A 12,545-nucleotide genomic window follows, 5' to 3' on the forward strand; every position below is an offset into this window, starting at 1 on the left:
GCTGAACGTTGTTAACTTTGCTCACTGTTGTTCTCAGGAAACAACAGCAACTTGACCTGCATGGAGGATGGGCTGTGGTCCTTTCCAGAGGCCCTGTGTGAGCTGATGTGTCGAGCACCTTCCATCGTCCCTAACGCAGATCTCCAGACCACTCGTTGCCGAGAAGATAAGCACAAAGTGGGCTCGTTTTGCAAGTACAAATGCAAACCAGGTTACCATGTCCCTGGATCCTCCAGAAAAGCAAGAAAGTACGTGAAAGAATAACACCATGCAGCCAGCATGATTCAGAAAGCCATGAGTTAAAATGGTTTGGGGAAAAGATGAGCTATTTGTAACAGACTCTGTTTGTGCTGTGGGGATTATCACTGAGCAAGTCCTTCATGCAGATATCTGTGCATGAGGAATTACATCAAGGGGATTTAGGCACCTAGCTCACTTAGGCTTCTTTGAAAACCCTAAACCAGTGCTCAAAAAACAGACTTTACCTTAGAAATACCCCTTTGATATGCAGCCTGGGTAGTCCCCTTTGAAACTCTGCAGGAAAGGGTTAGTGCTATCATACACTTCTGACTCTGCACAAACCCACTTCAAACCAACCACAGCCCACAAGCCTGGGAAGCAGAGTTTTTGGGAGATGTGTCCAAGGCCAAAAGAGAAGTTTAGGCTGGGCAGCCCAGTGTTGGCTTTGCAAATAATCGGTATTTTTGCTTGGAGACCTCATGACGCAGATTCACAACTTGATCCCCAAGTGTGAAAAGCTCAAGCACGCCCATCCCCTGCAACCTGCTAGCAGAGCTCACAGACTTCAGAGGCTCTTAGCTGACTCAGCCACTCATTAAATAGTCTTGTTTTTTTCTGCACAAAAAGGCGAGCCTTTAAGATCCAGTGCACGCAGGACGGCACGTGGCTGCCGGGCGCTTGTGTACCCGTCACCTGTGACCCTCCACCTTCCAAGTTTCATGGGCTCTACCAGTGCTCCAATGGCTTCCAGTTCAACAGCGAGTGCCGAATCAAGTGTGAAGATGATGACAACCAGTCGGTGAGTCTCTCTTATCCAAATTTTCTCATCCTATACAGGTGGGGTTTTAAAATATGTTCCTTATGGACCCTAATCTTGGAGACACCCTCAAGTGCCATTGAGGAGTTCTAAGACCAGAGACACGGAATACATAAGAGAAGGGGAATACACAACTGAAGTAGAGAGAGAAAGCTGTAATGAAGAGCCTGGAAATATTATTTTTATGATAATAGTAATAGTATTACCTGTAGAGGACTAGCAGAGAGTGACCTACTGTTTCCAGACAGTAAATGGCTGAAAAATTTGCCTCAGTGGCTCTATGATCCAGCTAGAAATTAAGGAGTAAAGAATAAAAGTAAGTAGGATAAGAGTTACCCACAGTGAACCTGTTTGTTCATTCCATTTCACCTTGCATTCTCATGATATCTATGTGTGCCATATGATAATTTAACTTCATAGGGCTTACAAGTATTCAGGTGAACTGTTTCTGAACTTCCGTGTTTTTCTGGCTGTGAAGGTGTCATTTGGCATCTGGGGTCAGATGCTCATCTGGTATAAATCAGCATGTTGCTTTTGACTTCCTCGTGGCTGTGTTCACTGATATGAGAAGGTCTGGCCTCTGGTATCTTCTTTGAAATGCTTAGTTTTCCTCACCAGAGATAATTATAGTTTCTGAGATAAGTAACTCCTCCCAGAAGTGCTGCTGCTGCTTAACATGCTTGGGAAGAGAAAGTGGGGATGCTGCTGCTGCTGCTACTACACACACTGTAGAGAGCAGGGTCTGTTCTGTCAAAGGCCTTTTAGTATCATTCCAGATTCTGAGGACAAACTAAGAAGGGGCCAACCCTGTCCTAGGGCCATTGTTCTGAAAAACCTACTCCAAACATTAAAAACCAGTTGTTGCCCCCATTTCCTGCCAGGCTGGCCTGCCCACTTTGTTGGGACAACTGGCAGAGCCCTGGGGTTTCATATCAGGGCACCTGGAAAAGGTTTCCCTGCATAAGACTTAAGGGATCCTGGAGAAAAGGAGGCTGAGGGGAGACCTTATTGCTCTTTACAACTACCTGAAAGGAGGTTGTAGCCATGTGGGGGTAGGTTTATTTTCCTGTGTAACAAGTGATAGGACAAGAGGAAATGGCCTCAAGATGTGCCAGGAAAGTTTCAGATTGGACATTAGGAACAATTTATTCCCCAAAAAGGGTTGTCAGGCCCTTGCCCAGGCTTCCCAGAGCAGTGGTGGAGTCCCCATCCCTGGAGGGATTTCAAAGCCACGTAGATGTGGTGCTGAGGGACATGGTTTAGTGGTGGCCTTGGCACTGTTCTAGATTAACAATTGGACTTGATGATCTTAAAGGTCTTTTCCAACCAAAGTGATTCTGTAATTCCATGAGCCTTGTGAAATGAGAAGTTGCACACATGGGTGCTGTTTGGGTGGCAGCTCTGGGATATGGTATGTGTGGCTTTGTGCATCTCCTGCTTGCTCAGACTGGTCAGGGTGGCTGAAGACAGAAACCATGGTCACCATGCAGGGAAACTGGGGCCACCAGGGTAATGACAACTGCTACAAGGGGTTTGTCTTTGCTTTCAAATGAGCCAGACACAAAGGGGAGCAAGCAGTGGAGTCAGGGTTACAACAATAATGAAGTGAGCTCTGGAAAGTGCTACATCTCTATTCACTGTAAGGAAGAGTGCAGTGACTGTTCAGCTGTGAAAGCACCTTCAGCAAAGGAGCAGATAACATCTTGAGAAAGGGATTTGCAGAAAAAATAAAGATATTTCAAGATATCCCAGAAAATAGACTACAGGAAAAAAGGGAGGACTCCTGGCACAAGACAGAACCACTTGAGAGGTGTTAATTATTTAAGGATTAAACCTCACTAAGTCTTCTCAGCTATATAAGGTGATAATGCACGTTGCATCCAAGCAAGAAACCCAGCAGGGATTTTCACAAGAGATTTTGCAGGTCAGGGAATGATGGACAGTATGTTACTATAGCAATGGATATCCTGGGATCTCTGAGTATGTTGCAGAAACTATACAATAGTACTCTCAAGCACAGGCAGCTCCTGGAACATAAATCAGATTTCATGGGTCACCTTTAAAAATCATGCTTGAACCCTGGCATGCAAATTGCAATGGAAATGCACCATACTTGCTAAAACAGCAAATTGTGCTCAATTATCACTTAGCCATCTCGTCCTGAATTTGTCACCATGCTGAAAGATCATCTCAGCTGTACATATGGCACCTCTTAATCACCAGGAATGTAATGGTCATTTAAGCAGGTAACTCCCTTGGCACCCAGAGCAAGGGTCATTCTTTGCTGATCATCGTGCACAAATCATATGAACAGTCAGATCTAAATTAATCAGTCTCTGCCAAGCTGGCCCTTAGGTGAGAGTCACCAAGATGGATCACACCCTGAGTCCATCTGGTCCATTATCCTTTCATATGATTTTCTTATTACTTCTGGCAATGGCCAGATGTCTGGAGAAGGGGAAGCAGGTCCCACGCAGTAGTTTGCCAATAAGACCACTTTGCATCTCACTAAACATTGTGTTCATTGGCAAAGCGGAACAAAAAAAAGCAGTAGGATATTAAGGATTAAACTAAAAGTGAAGGCTGCACAATCCTGCACACTGGGACCACAGGCTTGTGCAGATCCCTGTGCAACAACGGGTGTGCATCATGGGGAAGAGCTCCTAAGAAAAGGTCAGCAGCCCTGCTGGGATCTCAGCATAGACCGCACACTAAGGGATCCCCAAAGATATCCAAGCCAGTCTCCAAGAGCTGGGTGGGTAGATTGCAGGCAACATGCCTGACATGTAAAATGGGTGAGGAGAAGCAGAGATCCTGCATGCTTCTCCCACCCACCAAGGACCTTGCAGGAGGCTTGGACGCCAGCCACACCAGACCTCCTCCAGTTGAATGTCCCACATTACCCCATGGCAGTTCAGCTCACAGATCCTGCAGAACAGCTTGTGCAGAAATCCCCAATGCCATGAGGATAGATCTGACAAAAGATTGCCTGTGCACTCCTTTGTTGTTTCTAAAGGGCATGATATTTCCCCTCAGACTTTTGTATTCATTCTTCAGTATCATATGGAGAATCTTTTCTCTAAGAGAAATGTCATATTCTATTCCTTGCCCATTCCCACACCAGAGGATTTTTTCATCCTTTCCACCTGCCTTGGTGCATGCCTGTCTCAGCCTCTTTGTGTGCTGTCACTCAAGGCAGCCAAGCTCTAAAGATCACGTTCTGCCCTGCTAAGCATCCCTGCTCGTGTCCCTTTCCTTCCACCTTTGGTTGACCATTGGGGATTCTTTCTGTTTTAAGTCAAAGGTGATGCAACTGGTAAAAATGGGAAGAAGGAAAAGGTTGTCTTCCTTCAATACAAACCTCTCCACAACAAGAAAGAAGGCAAATGGGGTGAATATACCTTTATTGCAACTGGAATGGGTCTATTTGCAAGGGTCTTGTAAAGACATTGTCTTACACAGAAGAAGTGTGTGTGTGTTTGGATGCAGCACAGGTTTTCTGCTTTTAATTCCTTGGAGGAAAACTCCTCCTTGTCCCCCAGGGCTGGCAGTCCAAATCAAGGGCTCTTCCAGCTTCAGCAGAACTTTGCTCCCAGCTTAGCTCTGCCGGTTTCTCCCTTCTCAGCCTGTCCTTGCTGTTGTTTTTGTGAGCATCTTCATTATCTCCTTCTCTCATTTCCAGGGCCGTGGAAGCAATGTGATTCACTGCCGGAAGGACGGCACCTGGAGCGGCTCCTTTCATCTCTGCAGGGAAATGCAGGGCCAGTGCACGCTGCCCACGCAGCTCAACAGCAACCTGAAGCTGCAGTGTGCCAGTGGCTATGGCATAGGTCTGTGCTGTCTGCTGGGGGGAAGCAGCTCAGAGGGTACTGGGAGCAGTGGGACAGCAGATGCAGAAGCAAGTGGGGATGGGAGGGAGGAAAGATGGAGCCTGCAGTCCTTGAAGTCACCTTCTCCTGTGGCCCCGTGTGCCTGAGTGAGAGGATGCTACGGGATGCTCTTCAGGGAACTGCTTTTAGGAAATACGAAGCTTTGAGAGGCCAGGCATCATGTAACACTCTGATTGCCTGTTCCTTGCGGTGCTTCCAGTTTCATTGTGTCCTTTCTTGGCCAGCTGGTTTTAATGGACAACCAGCACACCAGCCGAGGCCAAGGACACATTCAGTCCTTAAAACACAGGGAGACATTGCACCTGCATTTGCTGTTACACTTTTGTCATGTTCTTTTCTTCAACCACACACACACACCCCAGAGGCTGAAAGGCAGGATGCTGGCAGGGAAGCACAGAACGAGGGTAATTCAGGTCTCTCCAAAAAGAGTATGAGGTCAGCTGAGCATCCCCTTTGAGATGCTTATTGTTGAGAAGCTGTGGTAAGAGTATGTTTTCTGCTTTCCTTTTGGAGTGCCTGGTCTGCCTGGTCACTCTTCAAGGGGTGATGACTCCCCATGCTCAGCTGTATGTTACTCAATCAGAAGAAGAGATAGGCTACACACTAAATTAAACACACTGCATGCTATTTTCAGCCCCTGTTTTTAAGGTCTCCCTGCTGTAAGGGCTGCAAAGGCTGCAGCCTGCACAGACCCACGAGGCCCCTTCCTGCAGCCCCTTCCCACCCCCTGCCAGCCCCCTCCTCCCTCTGCCTGCCCCTTTGAACTTGGAGAAATTTCCTCCTTGTGCGGCTCCCTAGCCGTGAGAGGGACCAAGAGCCTCCTTGTGTGCCCTCCCCGGGGAGGAGAACACGACCTGGATGAGATCACCGCTCTGTAATGATGCCAATTACAGATCATATATCAAAACAATCCCAACCCGCTCCTTTCCGTAAGCGTAAATAGCGCGGCAGAGCGCGGGAAGGCGAGAGGCGAGCAGGCTGCAGCCAATGAGCAGTAGTTTGCCAATAAGACCACTTTGCATCTCACTAAACATTGTGTTCATTGGCAAAGCGGAACAAAAAAAAGCAGTAGGATATTAAGGATTAAACTAAAAGTGAAGGCTGCACAATCCTGCACACTGGGACCACAGGCTTGTGCAGATCCCTGTGCAACAACGGGTGTGCATCATGGGGAAGAGCTCCTAAGAAAAGGTCAGCAGCCCTGCTGGGATCTCAGCATAGACCGCACACTAAGGGATCCCCAAAGATATCCAAGCCAGTCTCCAAGAGCTGGGTGGGTAGATTGCAGGCAACATGCCTGACATGTAAAATGGGTGAGGAGAAGCAGAGATCCTGCATGCTTCTCCCACCCACCAAGGACCTTGCAGGAGGCTTGGACGCCAGCCACACCAGACCTCCTCCAGTTGAATGTCCCACATTACCCCATGGCAGTTCAGCTCACAGATCCTGCAGAACAGCTTGTGCAGAAATCCCCAATGCCATGAGGATAGATCTGACAAAAGATTGCCTGTGCACTCCTTTGTTGTTTCTAAAGGGCATGATATTTCCCCTCAGACTTTTGTATTCATTCTTCAGTATCATATGGAGAATCTTTTCTCTAAGAGAAATGTCATATTCTATTCCTTGCCCATTCCCACACCAGAGGATTTTTTCATCCTTTCCACCTGCCTTGGTGCATGCCTGTCTCAGCCTCTTTGTGTGCTGTCACTCAAGGCAGCCAAGCTCTAAAGATCACGTTCTGCCCTGCTAAGCATCCCTGCTCGTGTCCCTTTCCTTCCACCTTTGGTTGACCATTGGGGATTCTTTCTGTTTTAAGTCAAAGGTGATGCAACTGGTAAAAATGGGAAGAAGGAAAAGGTTGTCTTCCTTCAATACAAACCTCTCCACAACAAGAAAGAAGGCAAATGGGGTGAATATACCTTTATTGCAACTGGAATGGGTCTATTTGCAAGGGTCTTGTAAAGACATTGTCTTACACAGAAGAAGTGTGTGTGTGTTTGGATGCAGCACAGGTTTTCTGCTTTTAATTCCTTGGAGGAAAACTCCTCCTTGTCCCCCAGGGCTGGCAGTCCAAATCAAGGGCTCTTCCAGCTTCAGCAGAACTTTGCTCCCAGCTTAGCTCTGCCGGTTTCTCCCTTCTCAGCCTGTCCTTGCTGTTGTTTTTGTGAGCATCTTCATTATCTCCTTCTCTCATTTCCAGGGCCGTGGAAGCAATGTGATTCACTGCCGGAAGGACGGCACCTGGAGCGGCTCCTTTCATCTCTGCAGGGAAATGCAGGGCCAGTGCACGCTGCCCACGCAGCTCAACAGCAACCTGAAGCTGCAGTGTGCCAGTGGCTATGGCATAGGTCTGTGCTGTCTGCTGGGGGGAAGCAGCTCAGAGGGTACTGGGAGCAGTGGGACAGCAGATGCAGAAGAAAGTGGGGATGGGAGGGAGGAAAGATGGAGCCTGCAGTCCTTGAAGTCACCTTCTCCTGTGGCCCCGTGTGCCTGAGTGAGAGGATGCTACGGGATGCTCTTCAGGGAACTGCTTTTAGGAAATACGAAGCTTTGAGAGGCCAGGCATCATGTAACACTCTGATTGCCTGTTCCTTGCGGTGCTTCCAGTTTCATTGTGTCCTTTCTTGGCCAGCTGGTTTTAATGGACAACCAGCACACCAGCCGAGGCCAAGGACACATTCAGTCCTTAAAACACAGGGAGACATTGCACCTGCATTTGCTGTTACACTTTTGTCATGTTCTTTTCTTCAACCACACACACACACCCCAGAGGCTGAAAGGCAGGATGCTGGCAGGGAAGCACAGAACGAGGGTAATTCAGGTCTCTCCAAAAAGAGTATGAGGTCAGCTGAGCATCCCCTTTGAGATGCTTATTGTTGAGAAGCTGTGGTAAGAGTATGTTTTCTGCTTTCCTTTTAGAGTGCCTGGTCTGCCTGGTCACTCTTCAAGGGGTGATGACTCCCCATGCTCAGCTGTATGTTACTCAATCAGAAGAAGAGATAGGCTACACACTAAATTAAACACACTGCATGCTATTTTCAGCCCCTGTTTTTAAGGTCTCCCTGCTGTAAGGGCTGCAAAGGCTGCAGCCTGCACAGACCCACGAGGCCCCTTCCTGCAGCCCCTTCCCACCCCCTGCCAGCCCCCTCCTCCCTCTGCCTGCCCCTTTGAACTTGGAGAAATTTCCTCCTTGTGCGGCTCCCTCATTATATTGCAGCCATGAGAGGGACCAAGAGCCTCCTTGTGTTCCTTCCCCGGGGAGGAGAACACGACCTGGATGAGATCACCGCTCTGTAATGATGCCAATTACAGATCATATATCAAAACAATCCCAACCCGCTCCTTTCCGTAAGCGTAAATAGCGCGGCAGAGCGCGGGAAGGCGAGAGGCGAGCAGGCTGCAGCCACACTTTCTGGGGTGTTTTACCCTCGAGATGAGGTTATCAGCCAGTTTTTTTGCAAGGAGAGAAATCCTGATTCCTGGTTTGAAGGGGAGCATCTCAGTGGTGGAAGCAGGAGGGAGTGCAGTTGCCCACATAGTGGGCACCTGCCAGCCCTCAGTGCCCTCCCAGCCCTGCCAGGGTGGCTGTCAGCAGGTGCAGATCCCAGATGCAAGGTCCAATAGGCCTGATCCTGGGATGGCATCACACAGCCATCATGGAGGCAAGGCACTCATGGGCTAGGTAATCCATGAGAGTGTGGCTCTTTCTGGAGAAGGAGGAAGAGCTTGACAGGGACACAGAGGCCATTGGCTCTTATCCTCAGCAGATGGAGACATACCACACACTTTGTTAGGCTCACCCAGCACCACCTTTCGGGATCAGGTTGTTGGCGTTTTCTTCTCTTCTTTGTGTTTTTGGAAGCTTGGTCGATATCCTTCCAAGAAGGTGCTCTCCTGCTACTCACTCACAATGGGGGTGGTGTCAATGGGCCTCATCCAGCTGGTTTGTGAAACCAGCTCCACGTGTGCTGGGAAAGCAAAAGAAACTCCAAGTGCTCCTGGTCTTGCTGGCTCAACAGCCCAAGCTCAGACCCACTCCTCTCATGCTGATTCTTCCATGTGGGAGCACATGAGAAGGCATGAGCAGGTGGGGAAAATAATAGCATCCAGTCATGGTCACTATGAATCCCACACACCTTTGGTAATTCCTCAGACACCTAATCTGCCCTTCCAGACTGAGGTGTGTGTTGAGCCAAAGGTTCAGCTCTCCAAACCAGTGTGGAGATTAATTCCTCCCCCAGCTCTGACTGGAGTGCAGAAATCCTAATGACACATTTGCAGCAGCTGTGCCATTCCAGAGTGATTTTCCAGGGGGGAAATGGTAATGGTCCAACACACCAGGGCTTATGGTTGTGTCACCACAGGGCTCTGGGATATTGCTGCAGAGTATAGCAGCATGTTTTAATAAAGAAAGGACAGGATTCCCACTGGGCATGACAGTTAATCAGAGAAAAAGCAGGTTTATGTGTGAACAAAGCCATCATTACCTCTCTGCGTACTTATCAACTGTGGGACTTAGGTGATAGCTCGTCTGCAATATCATTAGGCTTGGTCACCCTCCAAAAGACTGTTATTGAAGGTCTGTAAATCTGACAGACCGAACGGCAAGTTTTTGTTATGTCATAAGTGAGACGAGTTCGACAGCCTTTGCTCAATCTGTCCCATTGCTTGAAAGAGCAGTTGAAATCAGAAAACATTCACATTTTCTTGATGATCTGAAAGCACAAAACCTGACCCTCATCTTGGGGTTAACAGCCAGAGTAATACCTAGATATGCAGCTCATACAAAAAGGCCCTGAAATACCCACCACCCCCACCATCTCCTGCTGAGATGCAGGGCTGTACTCAGCATTTCATGTGTGGCTAGAAGATATGTGATAGTTATGGTTGACTGCTAATTGCAATTTAGGAAAAATGAGCCCTAATCCTGCCCTTCAGCTGGAAGGATGCTGAAAGGATCAGAAGCTGCTTGATTTATCATCCCTTAGCTTTCTCCTCTCCGTTTTTTCGTGCAGGTGCAGAGTGTACCACCTCGTGTCCAGATCACAGCCACGAGCCCATCCTCCTGCGTGTGAATGAGACTGTGCAAGACATCCAGCACTGGATGAACCCTCAAAGAGTGAAGGTTAGTGCCTGAGGAATTCACTAACTATATCCCTCGTTGCATGTTTATGTGCAGGGAGCAAACAGCTTTACAGGTTCATTCAATGAGGGGAAAATATGGGGGATTCTGCCCTTTAGAGAAGAATTATTGAATTTTGGTTTTCTTTGCATGTTGTTCTGGTAGTGTTGTGGCTTTGTCTCCAAGTTTCTTTCTGTAATCTCCCAGTGAAAGTCAGGTCAAGGTAAAGGCTCCAAACCAGTGTGCTCAAATCCACCCAGCACCTACAGAGGGTCTGAACTGGAAACATTTCATTGCACAGGAAGATGTAATGGACAGTGAGAGAAAGGGCACTGGTCAGGTTTTATTTTCTTCTTCCTGTTCAGTATTTTGCATTCTTTGGGTGGCAGGGCTGGATTATTCTGCACTGCTTTTGGATGTCAGAAGAACCTGATACAGAGAGTATTTCATTTCTTAAACCAGCAGAGCTGGCTGAGTCCTCCCCCCTCCCCTTTGCCCGCATGCGAGAGCTGCCTGCTCAGCACAGCCCCTTCCAGAGGTCACCACTATCTTCCCTCTGACTGCTGCAAACACACAGGCAGAAATAACCACTCACTGCTCCGTCCTGTGCATCCTCCAGTGCACACCAGCATTGCTCTGCCCTGGTGGGGACAGACACACCCATGTACAGCACCTTGCACACCCATGCTGCTTGTAGCCAATAGTTGCTTGGTGTCATTCCTACACTCGGGTACCAGTGGGCAACAACACTTACAGACCTCTTCCTGAAAACCCTCATGTCATCTACACCAACGTGCCCTCATGTCTGAAAACGCCCAAACCCAGGCACTTGAGCCCGCACAAAGTTTCTGCAGGTGCAGACATTTCTTTGGACATGCTTAAGTAAATGTTGGAAGATCCTGGTACATCCCATGTCACCAGGGTGGAGGTTGCTGGTCGTGCTTGAACAAACACCTGGCTTTTACATACTTGGCCCTGGCTTTTCAGGAGGCTGCTTTACACACTTGAACTCCATTTAAGAGAACAAGCAGCCAGCACAGCCCCAGCATGTTCTGAGCAGCTTTGACAGTCTATTTGCTTCTCTACATGCCTAAATATGTACCTGGGGTGTGGGATTTGTGAAATCTGGCTTTGGCTGTGGATAGCAAGCAGCTCCAAAAGTCTCCACCACTTTGTACTTCCCTTCTTCACATGGAGCAAGAGAATAAATCCTGGAAAGGGGTGGGGAACCTCAGTCCAGAGAGTACAATAAGCTCGCAGTGTCCTTCCCAGCTTCCCATTCAGTCCAGACACCGATATTTTATTACTGCCTAAGCCTGGGCTTTGCCAAGTTTCTGGCATGAAACATAAAGAAACCCTCTATCTCTGTATTAGGGGCAATTTCTCACCGGCCCTTTCCCGAGTGCTAGACTTTAAAGTGGTTTTGTAATTCATGGTGAAATAAAGTGACAGCTTCCCTCCCGTTCTCTCCTCTGCTCCTTTGGTTATTGATGAGGGGATGCAGAGGGAGCTGGAACAACTTTTAGGCCTGCAGGTCTCTAGAGGGCTCATTAGGCAGCAGGGAAAACATATAATAGTAAAGGGGGAGATGAGGGGAGTGAGGGATGGAGGAGAAATCACGGTTTCCAAGAGTACAGTGGTAAATAAGACCTTTTTTGCCCTGATGGTGAACTCTTGCAAGAGCTTTAGGCTGTGAGCAGATACAAGTTTGACCCTACATTTTGTAACTAGAAGGTGAGATTTGGGCTCGAAAACTTGTGTTGGGAGATGAAGGAGCTTTTAGGAGATGAGCTGCATGATGCTGAGACATGCTGAAGGGGTTCTTTTGGTAGCTGTAAACCATCCATCTTATTCAGCTCTCCTGTCAGCCTCAGGGAGGAGTGGTGCCTCGTGGGGTGTCACTGGGGGAAACATTGCTGCTGGTGGGACTGGGGAGACCCTGGAGAGACAGGCCTGGGATGCCTTAGGGGCAGGTCCCCATGGCAATGTGTGATATATCATTAATAATATGTGTCTCTATTTATGGTCAGTGACAGCTTGCTGTTGTGCCATACGAGTAAAGCGAGCAGCTGGTTGCATTTACACGGCAAGTCTTTGTGGATCTCAGAGTACTTGAATGACGCAAAGGAAACACTTTTAGTTACTTAATTTCAGGCACAAATAATGTACAAATGAGTGCAGCATGAGAAGCAGATCAAGGCAGGAACAATCTCTGGAGCTTACCTTTGAGAAGACAGGCACAGATAAAATATAGGGAGAGCCAGCAAGAAAAAAATATTTGTGTGTAGCAGCTCAAGCAACAACTGTTATGGAAGCAAAGGGGGAAGAGGGAACCATCCCTCCTTGGGGGGTTGTTTAGAGCAGAGCTGTGCAAATCACTTGATTTTTCAGTTTGCTAGAAGTTCTTTCAGATTAAAAAAAATAATAATAATAAAAGAAAAAACATTTCTTCCAAGCAAAATTACATTTTTGTTGC

General features: G+C 47.9%; 1 protein-coding gene across 1 annotated transcript in view; it reads left to right on the plus strand.

Annotated features, from left to right (window-relative positions):
- Positions 1 to 12,545, plus strand: part of PAPPA (pregnancy-associated plasma protein A, pappalysin 1) — a 182,973-nt gene that overhangs the window by 150,873 nt on the left and 19,555 nt on the right. Inside the window, exons 16-19 of the mRNA XM_009994319.1 lie at positions 38 to 248; positions 868 to 1,039; positions 4,740 to 4,887; positions 9,963 to 10,072. Of these exons, the coding sequence (XP_009992621.1) occupies positions 38 to 248; positions 868 to 1,039; positions 4,740 to 4,887; positions 9,963 to 10,072 (641 nt within the window). The remainder of the gene's footprint in view (positions 1 to 37; positions 249 to 867; positions 1,040 to 4,739; positions 4,888 to 9,962; positions 10,073 to 12,545) is intronic.

The sequence above is a fragment of the Chaetura pelagica genome, unplaced genomic scaffold (genome assembly GCF_000747805.2).
Source record: "Chaetura pelagica isolate M959 unplaced genomic scaffold, ChaPel_1.0 scaffold132, whole genome shotgun sequence".
NCBI classification, from domain to species: Eukaryota; Metazoa; Chordata; class Aves; order Apodiformes; family Apodidae; genus Chaetura; species Chaetura pelagica.